General features: G+C 41.6%; 1 protein-coding gene across 3 annotated transcripts in view; it reads right to left on the bottom strand.

The window, feature by feature from the left end:
- Positions 1-6,013: 6,013 nt before the first annotated feature.
- Positions 6,014-11,903, bottom strand: part of RERG (RAS like estrogen regulated growth inhibitor) — a 138,156-nt gene continuing 132,266 nt past the window's right edge. For all 3 annotated transcript variants that reach the window (XM_048827929.2, XM_048827909.2, XM_048827918.2), the window contains one exon: positions 6,014-11,370. In XM_048827929.2, the coding sequence (XP_048683886.1) occupies positions 10,963-11,370 (408 nt within the window). In that variant the 3' untranslated portion in view covers positions 6,014-10,962. The remainder of the gene's footprint in view (positions 11,371-11,903) is intronic.

Here is an 11,903-nt window from a genome sequence, read left to right as displayed (position 1 = left end):
ATCCCCTCCACCCCCCCAAAAAATTATGGGGATTTAAAAAAAACAAAAACCAAACAATGTCCTCTTTCAAAGTTGTCAGAACAAAACTTTTGAGGTGTTTGTTTCAGAATGACCTGTCATTTTGAAGTTTCTTTAAAAATATTTTTAATTTTTTAATATAAAATCGTTAAAATCAGAACAAAATTTCAGGGGGAGCCAGAATGACATTTCATAGAGAGAACTGAATTATTTTTAGGTTTTGTAAAACTTTTAGGGCCAGATCCTCAGCTTGTGAAAGTCAGCATAGTCAAGGGAGCTACACCAGCTTTTCACAGTGAGGGACCTGGCTCTCAAACTCAACAATAATTGTTGGTCTAGACCAGCTGCCAAATCCTGCTGAGGGGAAAAAGAGAGTTAGAAAGCTAGTGACACTTTGAGCCACTGTTTCCCTACCATTCAACCTATGAGAAATAAATGCAGTGTGCATATGACTGGGCTCATGAAAAGAGAGTCCAAATCCAAAGATACCCATTGACTTTAGTGGGCTTTGGATCAGGGCCCTAGTGAGTTTTTGTGAGTAATAAAGATGAAGTCTTGGTTTGAGGATGGGAGGATGCACAGGCAAGTTCAGGAGTTAACTTCAGAAGGCCTGGGGGAGGAGGAGGAGGAGAGGCTAAACTAGAGACTAGGTAAAGAGGGAGCAATAGGAGATGCCCAGCTGGAAATTAAGAAAAGTCCTGGAGGATACAAATAGACACACACAGCAGGGAATGAGGCAGAGGTTGTCTGTGTTGGCTTCAGGGATAGAAAGAGGCGTCTGGCTGGGCGTGTAGAATGTGATGTTTTTGTTCCTCAAAAGGGCATAGATACAGAGCCAAGAAAAAAGACCCTATTCCTTACATTCAATGTCTGCCTAACAAGATGCAGCTTTTTGAAAATTGTAACACAAAGCGATTGGACTATTTCAAGCTTTATTTAGATCTTTAAAAATGTGTAGTTCTTTTATTTATTTATTTTTTAGCTACCTGCCTATCATGGGGCCCGTTACTGGTGCTTGTGGATTGGGTCTGACTATTCACAATGAACCAAATTCAATACTGACTTCAGTGGGAAATAAATTTGGCCCATTATTTGCAAGTATTTTGAATAACTCTCTGAAAGTAGCCATTCGACTTCTTTTCTTTTCATTTTCTAGGAAGTGTCCTGCTGGTGAAAAGTGTTTTGAAGGAAAGCCCTATGGATATGGTATGGGTGCGTGCATGAATGAGCGGCAGTGTGTATTTGGACAGTCACACACACTGATCTCTAAATACATTAAACCTCTAGATGAGCCGCTTCTAGGGTTGAGAGAATAAATCGATCCGTGTGACCATTCAATCCTCAATTTAATTTGAACCTGCCAATTACAGGTGCCAATTAGTACCAGTCGTGGTGATATTTTGTGATGTGGACATTAATTCCTTTGGAACTGATAACTAACTCTCTTCATGATGGTCACCCCACGTAGTAGCAATCAAGGCTAGATTTGATCCTAAAGGCGAAGATTTGGTGTTCTCATACTAAACCTCTCTATTCCTCTATCCCTACTTCTCCCATCCAGATGCTAATTATTTTCAGAGGATCCTGGGTACACCTAGCCCAGCATATCTTTGTGTATAAATGTCAGAATTCATATGGGTCTTTAAGTGGTTTCTTTTTTGAAAAATGTCATGTAGAGCTCTCTCCCTTTTCTGTCCCTGTCTATAACTACTTGTACCACTGGCATCTCCTCTGATATCTTCCCTATTGTGCTCATTAACTTTTTAAATGTGCATGTCCTAACTGTGCCTCAAGAGAACTATTGTCTTTAAATGAAAGTGTCTGATGGAGGTTGTAAGCTTCACATCTGCTGCAATATTGGGGAAAAAGTGAGAGGAGATAAAAGGCAGCCCATGGTAATTTTTTTCTTAAAGAAACTCATATATATGTTAATATTCGTAGAGCGTGTTCACCCCTGTTTTGCTCTTTTCAGTTCATGCAGGCATCTCTCCTTAAGCACACTAGTGGCATGGTAAAAATATGCTCATCTAGTATTTCTAATAACATCTGGTGATTTCACATGTGCCCTTGATCTCTACAGATGCTAGGCACACCCCAGAGTCCGCTCAGGATAGATGAAATAGATTGGATAAGAGATTATATAAACTTCTGCCTCAAACCCTTGAACTTAATGCAAGTTAAACCTTTATTTAAGTGTGGTTAACTTTTCTTTAAATTTTCCATATACATCGGCACTTCTCGGTTCCAGCTCTTTCAGATCCTATGTGGAAGTATTCAGATATCATAACAAATGGTCATGTGTGTAACTGCAGAGCTGTGCTGCTGACTCACTCTGGCAGCCGGACCATGTCGGGTCTCACTACCTCCAGCTCAGAAGTATAAATGTTGAGTGTCTTTTCTGGAGCAATATAGAGGACGGGAAGCTCTGCACACACGCACACAAAAATCTCTAAAAACAAATAGCTCAGGGAAGAACCTTGAGGGCTAGCACTTGTGCTTTTAAGCACAGTCCTGGCCTTAGAACTTTGCTACATGATTTAAGAATCAAGGGGATCACTCAGGAAGGGAATAAGTTTGGACAATAACCTGCGTGCACGCATGCATGCACATGTTAGGAATGGGATGGAACTAGAAATGGAACTGCTCTGTGTGAGGTTTTTCAACACAATTTTGTAGATAAACTTTTGATAATCTGAGAGAAGAATACAGGCTTTTGGTAAAATACAAAGATGGGAGTCACAAGGTTTGTTGTATTCCTGGCTCTGCCAGGGCGAGTCACTTATCCTCTCTGTGCCCCCATTTCCCTATCAATATACAGGTAATAATGATACTTCCCTAATTCACAGGAATGCTATGAGACCTCATTCATTCATCTACCTAAAGTGCTTGGGAATTCTTGAATGGATGATGCTACAGAAGTTCAAAGTAAACACTCTGAGGTTTTATCTGACTCAGACTTTGAACTCTAAGGGACACAGCAGTAGTAATACTGAGCAACCAAAACTAAATGAGATCAACAAGGATCCTTAGTGCCTTGGAAATCCAGGCTGAAGTTATTAAGTAACACACCGTCTAAGTATGTTTGGTGATGTCACCCTATAAGTGGCTGGACCAGACAGGCGAAATACTCTTAGTTCATGTGATGGAGGCCCATGTTTTTGGTTCTGAAGGTTCAGAGTTCTATATCCTCATTGAAAAGCTTGGTGGGTGGTGTTGCATTAGCATCAGAATATAATAAATTTCAGAACTTAGAGGTGAATATGGGACCTTTTTGATCCAAAATATATCTTGGGTAATGTATTTATCTTGTCTAATTTCTTAAGATTTAAAGACAAAATATGTGCCATCCTGTTCTTTTAATAACCACTATACGTTTGTAGTTTGTCATGTAGATAGAGCATGGAGACAAGGTAATACAGTTGTTAGGAAATTATTTAAAATGATTTAGGGATAGCCATTTCTCATAGTTCAACTAATTCTAAAACACTGAATGACCCAGAAGCTGTATTGCCACACAGGAATTAAAACTTGGACACCATAAGCCTGAAATTAATTTCAAATTTCAACTCCGTTCAACTGGCGTTAATAATAATATTTGCATTTCTTTTGGATTAGATTTGTAAACAGTATTTTTACAAAAAAAACCGTCGTGCATTTTATCTTTCTAATTACATTTCTGGGTGGATCATCAGCATACAATACACTGTTAATAAATTATAATGCTTATGTGGAAAATCCCAAACTCCTTATTCGGGCAAAATTCCCATTGACATGAGTGGGAGTTTAAGCTGTACGCAGGTTATGTCCTTTGTCTGTTTTTATTTGATTTTACTCTTAGTCATTCCGTCTGAATATATTTGACAGTGATCTTTACCATGATAACTTTGACTAGGGCAGGAAAAGGTAGGTTGAAGCTATAGATAAAATACAACACTACGGCCCAAGCGTATTAGTCAGATCTATTAATCAGCCGCTAACTGAAAGTACATAGCTAGTAATGGATAGATTTAACTTGGGGTTGCCTTACTTGGGGCTTGTCTACAGGGAGGGTACATTATTGCACAGCAGCTTGGGTGTAATCTCTAGCACGCATCAGCATGTCATGCACTCAGTGTCTGCTGGTGCATGCTAAAAGTTCCCTCATGCACGATGACATAGTCCCATTTCCAGTGCTGGAGTCCTGAAAAAAAAAAAAAAAAAAAGAGTGCTGGAGGAGGCAGAAGCCCGTTCTAAATATTAGGACGGGAGGGGGGAGGCCACAGATACAGAGGCCCTGGGAGGAAGCAATGGGGAGCTGGGCAGTAGTGGTGGGAGTTGGGAGGAAGATAGGAGCAGTGGGGCAGGCCATGGGGAGCAGGGGTGCTGACTCCTAACAGAGCCCATCCCATTCCTGTGTCCTCTTTATCTATGCCTGGCACGGGGGCTCCGCTGTCCGAGCAGCTTTGCTACCCAGGTCCAGCTCCAAGCTTCCAGCAGCTCCAGCCCCTGAGCCGCCTACCTCCTCTGGTCCCCTGCTCCCTCTGCACTACCCCCCACTGACCGCCCCCTAACAAGGCTCAGTACCAGCACCTGCTGGCTCAGAGGACATTCTGCAGCCAAGGAGGGAAAGGGGTGTCTTGGCCTGGCACTGGCTCCCTGCACTGGGCACTGGCACCAGGGCCCTGCTTACCCCCTGCATGGAGGCTGGAAAGTGCCTACAATTAGCAGAAGTACCAGAATGGCGTTCTAGCTCCCCAAAAGAGTCCAGGAATGGTGTTCTGGCAGGACCCAAGCACTGCCCATTTCTAACTGCAGTAAGTCAACCCATTCTAGAGAACTCTTAGTGCATGCCAGTATCATCCACATGGGCAGTTAGTGCATGGCCTGCTGGTGTGTGCTAGAATTTCTGTTTCAGCTTGTGCACGCTAATGCACCATGTAGACAAGCCCTTGGAAGTGAAGATGTGACCGTAACTTCTTGTTCCTGAGCAAATAAATTCTACTTGCCCATAAAATTGACACATTTGCAAAGCTATAGTTCTTGCACTGAAGCTTGGAGATCTATGAATAGAAGTTGTTATTGTGGGTGCAAACGGTTTTACTGGTGTCAGTGAATTAAGCATCAGACCTCCCAGGAGTTTAGGGAAATGTTATTCCTCATTTATAGCTAAGGAACTGAGGTGGAGAGTAGTTATGTGGCTCACCCAAGATTGCACAGAAAGTCTGGGATAGAATCCAGTTCTCCTGACAAAGGTCCCGTACTTGAACCAGAAGACCCTTCTTTCCTAACGAACACCCTTCTTTCCTAACAAACATTCATATCAAAGTCTGTGGACTAGTAATATGTTAATGGTTAAACTTTCAAAATCTGCCTGCAAGGCAATGTCTACCTATTGTACTCATGATGGAATACTTCTGCTATGTAGCCATATAGCCTCTTTATAGGTACATCAAAGCATGGTGATAGGTCCACATCCTTTTCAAATAACAATAAATGCTGCTTTTGGGTGCCTAGTGCTGGTGGAAGGGGCCAGCCTGACAATCCTGGAGACTGAAGTCCCGTTTTAACCACAGCCATTCGATGGTAAGCTTGCACTACTGATGACTTCTCCACAATACCCCACCAGTCTGCCTCAAATCCAAGGTGGAAAGGAGTTGCCTATAGGGTAGAGGGAATAGGGTCGCTATCTCCCTGTCCACTCAGTCACTGACGCTACTAGGACTGCCAACAAAGGGCTTGATTAACCCTTGATGTAACCTCACTGAAGTCAGTGGTGTTATACCAGAGATTAATTTAGTCCAAGGTGATGCTTACTGCTGTAAATCATGTAAACTGTTTCCATGATATGGACCTATGCCCACTAGAATCAAGACTGAACTCAATTCCCATAGGCCACCATCCCAGGCAGTTTGTAACATCACAAAGTAGGGGTTGAATTTCAAGCCCTTTGCATCTTAATGGCCATATAGTTACTCCCTGGCATCTGTAATGGAAATAAAGCACATAACACCAGAGCTTCTAAAATGACACTGTTTTTATTATAGATTTACTTTTTCAAAGAAAATAAGTCAGCTACACGAAGCTGTCAAGGCGTATTGTTGACTTAAAGCCTCTATATCTTTACAAATGCTTTTTTTCCCTCTTGCAAGTTATGTAAATAGTTTGAGCCATTAGAGAAAGAGAAGAACTAGAAAGTCTATGCATACATGACCTTTAGGACCTTTCCCCCTTAAAAGCTAAGAATTGCAGTAAATATTTTGCAGGAAAGTTTTTGAGTCTAGTTGATTGGGCAGTTATAGTTTAAGAGCCAGATTCTTGACTCTACTCCAGCTGCTTTGCACTGCCCTAGTGGCACATCACAACTGGAAAGCTGGCTTACCTGGCTTTAGAGGATTCCCCATATGGCATAGGGCCGGCATAGGGCCAGCATAGAAGCTCTACACCACCCCTGTCAGAAGGGATGCTCCCAGGAGAAGGGGGCATGGCTTAGGCGTCCCTAAGCCCTGGTGATCCTTAGTTGCCATGGGAAATAGCCTGAATGGCCCAAGGACTGGGGGAAACACTAAAGTGTTGAGGGCCATTTCCTGCCTCCCACATCCAGCCTTTTACTTTACTAAGCCTATCTCAGCTACAACTTAGGATCTAGCCTGACCATATTTGAATAAAATCTCCACAACGTTTCCTAGGGAAATGCTAGTCAATGTTTCAGGAAAATCCCATTTCTTCTCATCGGGGTAAGACAATTTACCTTACATGTAAAGGAAACTGACTAGGGCCCTAGAACAGCGTAGTTGGCATCCCTCCACCACCTCCTTACCGAATTTAGTGCTAACAATAGGTGTTGCCAGAGTGACAGCCCTGGAGGCTGAATTCCAATTACTCCTGATATTTGGGAACAGCCACATCTGGGGGAAAGCCTGTCTCCAATGAAGTCAGTGGCAACCACCCTGAACATTATGGCTTTGACCCACTTATCACTTACATGGCATGATAAGGATTGCACAGAGCTCTGTCAACCAATTTCATTCAGGCAACCAAATAGCCAGATTGCTATAACACTTTTGATCAGCTTTGAATTGCTATAATTGTTAATAGTATAAGGCTCCATATTCCCTTATAAATGTTTTTGGATCTACTGGATGCCTAGGTGTCGTGGTGAAATATCTGTGATTCACACCAGTTAAACTGATCTGTTCACTCTGGGACAAATCCTGAACAGCTTATTCAGGCAAAATTAACTTTGAGTTTGCCTGAGGTAAGAACAAAGGGCCACATTTTTAAAGGTATTTAGGTGCTGAACTCCCAGAGGTAGGCACTGAAATATCTTTAAAAATCTGTCTAAATAAAAACTGAGTGAGGACTTGAGGATTCGGCCCCTTGTTAATTGAAAGACAGAGTATCACAGGTATCTGGAGGAAAATGAACATGTAAGAGTTCAGTACAGAGAGCACTGATTTTCTTTATTTTTATATTCGTATATATTATATTATCTATAGGCGTAGGCATTCATATTCTTGTATGTCAAAATGCATACAGTTATATATAATTTGGTACAATATATGTGCTAAGTATATATGTACCCAAACCCCAAAAACAAACATCCCCAAATTTTGGGAAAGTTTATCTTGATATGGATCCAGACTTCATGGTTGCGCCCCCCCCCCTCCCCCCATTCTGTAATGATTGCACCAATCATCTAGCTATTAACACCTCAACTTGAAGACAGTTTGGCTCCTGATCCAAATTTTGCAGTATGGGCATCTCTAACTCTTTATTTGTGACTTCAGTGAATCGCGATCAATCATGTTGAACTAATGAGGAAACTACTTTAGGGGGAAAGTACAAAAGAAGGGGAGGGGAAATACTATTAAAAAAGAAAAATTGGCAGTAAGAATACAAATGAAGTCTTTTAATTACCCTGTTTCCTGCTTGAAAGATCAGTGGATAGGGGTTCACTTTGCATTTGGGCCTTTCAACACTTTGGCATTTTCTGGCTCATTTGAGAAATTGTAGAAATAGGAAACTTCTGCAGAACAGCCAATAATAAATTGCAACAGCTTGAGAAGCAGTAAATTAGACTGTAGTCACACTGTGTTACAATTGGCTTGACAATCAGCCCATTAAACAGAGGAAAAACAGCGCTCTTAATTAAAAACAAAATAGAAAAAATACCCAAATCACAAAATAGCCCCCATTTTTTTTGTCCAGTCGTCTGTCATTTGCAGTAGTCTCCAACCTCAATCTTCAAAAATAAATGTTGCTACTTTTATTAGAGGGTCTCTCCTTAACAAGTAAGACACATTTGTTCAGCATTATGTGTTCTTTCACAAGGGATTTCATTACTTCCCCATAAACGAATGGTAAAAGGAAAGAGACATTTTCAAGGGACATTGCCAAGAAGTAAGATAATAATTTAGTATTTCTTTAGTTGACAAACCTTCCTACTACAAACATTGCCATTGACTTTTGTGTGTATATTTTCATCTGCAGTTTTAATCTCAAAATAGAGTCTATCCAAAGAGCATCATGACATCCCATGTTCTCTCTCACTGATCTTCAAATCAAATTTCCTCAGTGTACAAGTAAAATAATCTCACTCTTCCCTCTCTCTCACACACATACACATCCATTTCCAAGTCTGCAATCTTGCCCTGGGATGTAATGGTAAGGTCTGTCCTTTTGGGCTCATGTGACATCACATTATTAAAGATTATAGGAGAAACTCAGGTCCTGAACCTGACAACACTTTCTCATGCATATTAAGTTAATCACATGCATGTTTACAAGATCAGTGCCATAGTTAATAAGTGTTGATGCATGAGCCAGAACAGAATATGGCTCACTCTCCCATAGCTATGTTGGCTCTGCATTGCTAACAGGAGTTTAAAAAAAAACAGGCAAAAACTGATGGTTGTCACTAAAGTTAGCAATATGACTGACACGTTTTGGGAAGACTTGTTAAATGAGAAGGTAACAATTTGCTGCTCTTCTGACCAGAGTCGTCCTTCAAAGATTCTACTGTAGTGTTTGCAACTGAAACATCATAAAGTGCGAGCGTATGAGAACCAAAAAGAAGAAACTTACTCCACAGACAACAGTCTAATTTCACTGTCCCAAACATGATGAAGTTCAGAAAGTAAACAAAGAGCATATAGGTCTTTAAAGTACATTTGAGTATGAATTCCTTCTATGACAGTCATCAGAGAGAGTGTGAGTGACATTATTTAAAAGAAAATGAACTTGACAGAGTCTCTTTAAGTCATTCTTGGTTTAAAAACTGATTTAGGACTCATGTTTCCTGCTTGTGTGGAAGCAGAGGGCTTACTCCACTATGCTGCCCCCTATGTGGTCATTTACACCTGTGCAAAGTGCTAACAAATCAAATATCACCACTTGCCTAACCCAATGATAGCATTCTCTGTCCATTTTTCATTCTCTTTGCCCAGGCGTAAATGACTACACAAGATGCCAAGCAGTGGAGAATAAAGCTCTGAGTATTTGCATTGAAGGGGGATGTTAACCAAAGGAAAGAGGTGCTCATGCTTCTATTAGTGGATCCACACAGTTGCCTGTGACTCTGCATGATGTTAGTTTTGGTTACATTCCTAGCTGCCTAACAGGGTGTAATGTAACTGCTAAGAAAGAAACAAAAATAATCTGAAAATTCTTAACTACCTCCTAATTCTAGCTTCTGTATGTGTCGTCTGTCTCTCTCTCCCCTCCCTCTTCCCCCTCAAGAAGGCCTCAGAAATGCAGCCAATAGGTGAGTAAAGTAGAGGGAAAGCTAAGAGTTTGCTGAAGCCACAGGGTTGGAGGAAAGGAGAAAATTAAAAAATCAGATCAGTACTATTAAAAACTCAAGAAAGCCTAAAAATGTCTTCTCTGCTGGTTTAAATGAACCATTGGCTCAGGCCATAAAATTTAGATCTGCGTTCGAAACAGCTGAAAGTCTGGGGGCTTTTGGCTTGCCCCATTGTAAAGAAAGGAGCCATTTACATTGTACTTGCATATGAGTTTGGATTTTGAATTCTCAGCCTTCCTAGAATTTGAGGCTTGGGCTGGGCCTATCTTTAGTTTAAAGCAGAGGTGGATGCATCATTCCGGATAAATCAGCAAAGTGGAACTTTCATCAAAAACCTCATAATTAACCATAACCAAATCTCTGGAACTTCACAGTAGATTGGTTATCTTTGTTTGATTCCAACCCCCCCACACAAACTTCTGATCTTTGAGGTGGAATGCTGAAATTGCCTTTAGAAAAGCTGTTTATGCAATATTCCCTGCACACTTTTGCAGATATGACAGACCTGGAAAACCAGCCACATTTATGTCCTTCAGACCCATTGAAATTCACCCATCACTGGTTGAAACCTCTACTGTCATGCAATATTTTTCCTGTTTTAAATACATACCTAAGAATGTAGGCACTAGTATTGGGCTGGAAAAATAATACAAGAAAAACGGGGTTGTAATAAAAAAAATTGTGTGTAAATTTAGTGCTACTGAAAGGTGCCAGATTAACAATTTTGGAGAGAACAATTAAGCAGTCTCCCAGGTGATTCAGTCCTTGGCCTCTCCGCTAAGGATGTCAGTTATCGCTGGACTGATACTTATTACTCATAGGCCGCAGAGCAGCCATCAGAACATAATGATTTTCAGTCATTACCAATCTGGGCTGAATTGGAGCCAGCAACCTAGCTGTCTCATTACCAATCCCTTGAGTCAGCCAATCCTTTGGAATGTCTCTGTGATGTTGGATGGAAATGGTGTGGAGTGGATGCTACCACTCTAAAACCATTTAAATAAAGTAGAAAGGAATCTGCCCCATATACTCAAAAAGGGATGAAGTGATTTTTTTTTAAAGTAAAGCTTTGACCATCTTTTATTTTCATATGTCCTGGCTGCCTCTTCCCCACCCCCAAAATAACCTTCTCTACCCCGGTTCTCTACTTTGTTACAATTCTTTTAGCTGCTGATTTTGGTGAGCATCTTGTTAATTGCCTGCTTGACATGGGTGGTGGAGCTCCGTCTCCGAGTCTTGCCCTGGACCATCTTACGACGCCGCACCTCACGGCAAAGCTCATAGAAGGCCTCCATGATGTTGCCTTCACCTGTGCAAGCGGAACACTCATAAAATGCACATGCTAGTTCCGTGGCCAGCTTTTCTCCTTCCTCTGTGCTGACCTGCCTGGAGTGATCCAGGTCTGCTTTGTTCCCCACTAGGATCAGAGTAACATTCTTGGGTTTTTTAACTTCATCCAGCAAGTTCTTAAGTGGCAGCACTTCCTCAAAGCTGCCCCTGTCGGTGATGTCGTAGACTAGCACAAAGCCTTCACCCCATCGTACGTGTCCTTCCTTCTGAATAGTGTCCTCCTGTTTGGAAAGAAGGACACCAGTTTAAGGAGAAGATCATACACTGGCTGAATACAGTTTGGGAAACTAATACAAGCCCTTCACGTAGACATCTGTCCCCTAGGCTCACCTCTCAATGACTGAGCAGGGTGCAAAGCCATTTACACCTGGGAAAAGTGGATGTAAAACCACAACTCTTCTGATTTTACACCCACTCTTCAAAGGTGGAGATGACTGCACGGGGTGCGAGGCAGTGGAGAATCAGATCCTAAAGATCTGCAGCCGTGTGCAGAATAATGTTGTTGTGTGTCCCTGTAGTAGATTTTGAGGAAAAGTCAGATGGGTTTGGATGGGTTTCTGGTGGTTTTCAGTGTGAGCACCTGCCAGTGTTTGGTAAGAGTGAATGTGGCCATGGTGAGGCAGAATCTACAGTATTTGTTTTGGTGGGTGTAGCTTACAAGTTATATTTGTGTCCTGGCTGTGCATGGATGACCATGCCGTCTATATCCAGGTGATCCCTTTCTAAGGGGTTAACTTCATGAGGTGCTCTTGGG

Source organism: Caretta caretta, chromosome 1 (genome assembly GCF_965140235.1).
Source record: "Caretta caretta isolate rCarCar2 chromosome 1, rCarCar1.hap1, whole genome shotgun sequence".
In the NCBI taxonomy this organism is placed as follows: domain Eukaryota; kingdom Metazoa; phylum Chordata; order Testudines; family Cheloniidae; genus Caretta; species Caretta caretta.
This window is presented reverse-complemented; position numbering and strand designations above follow the sequence as displayed.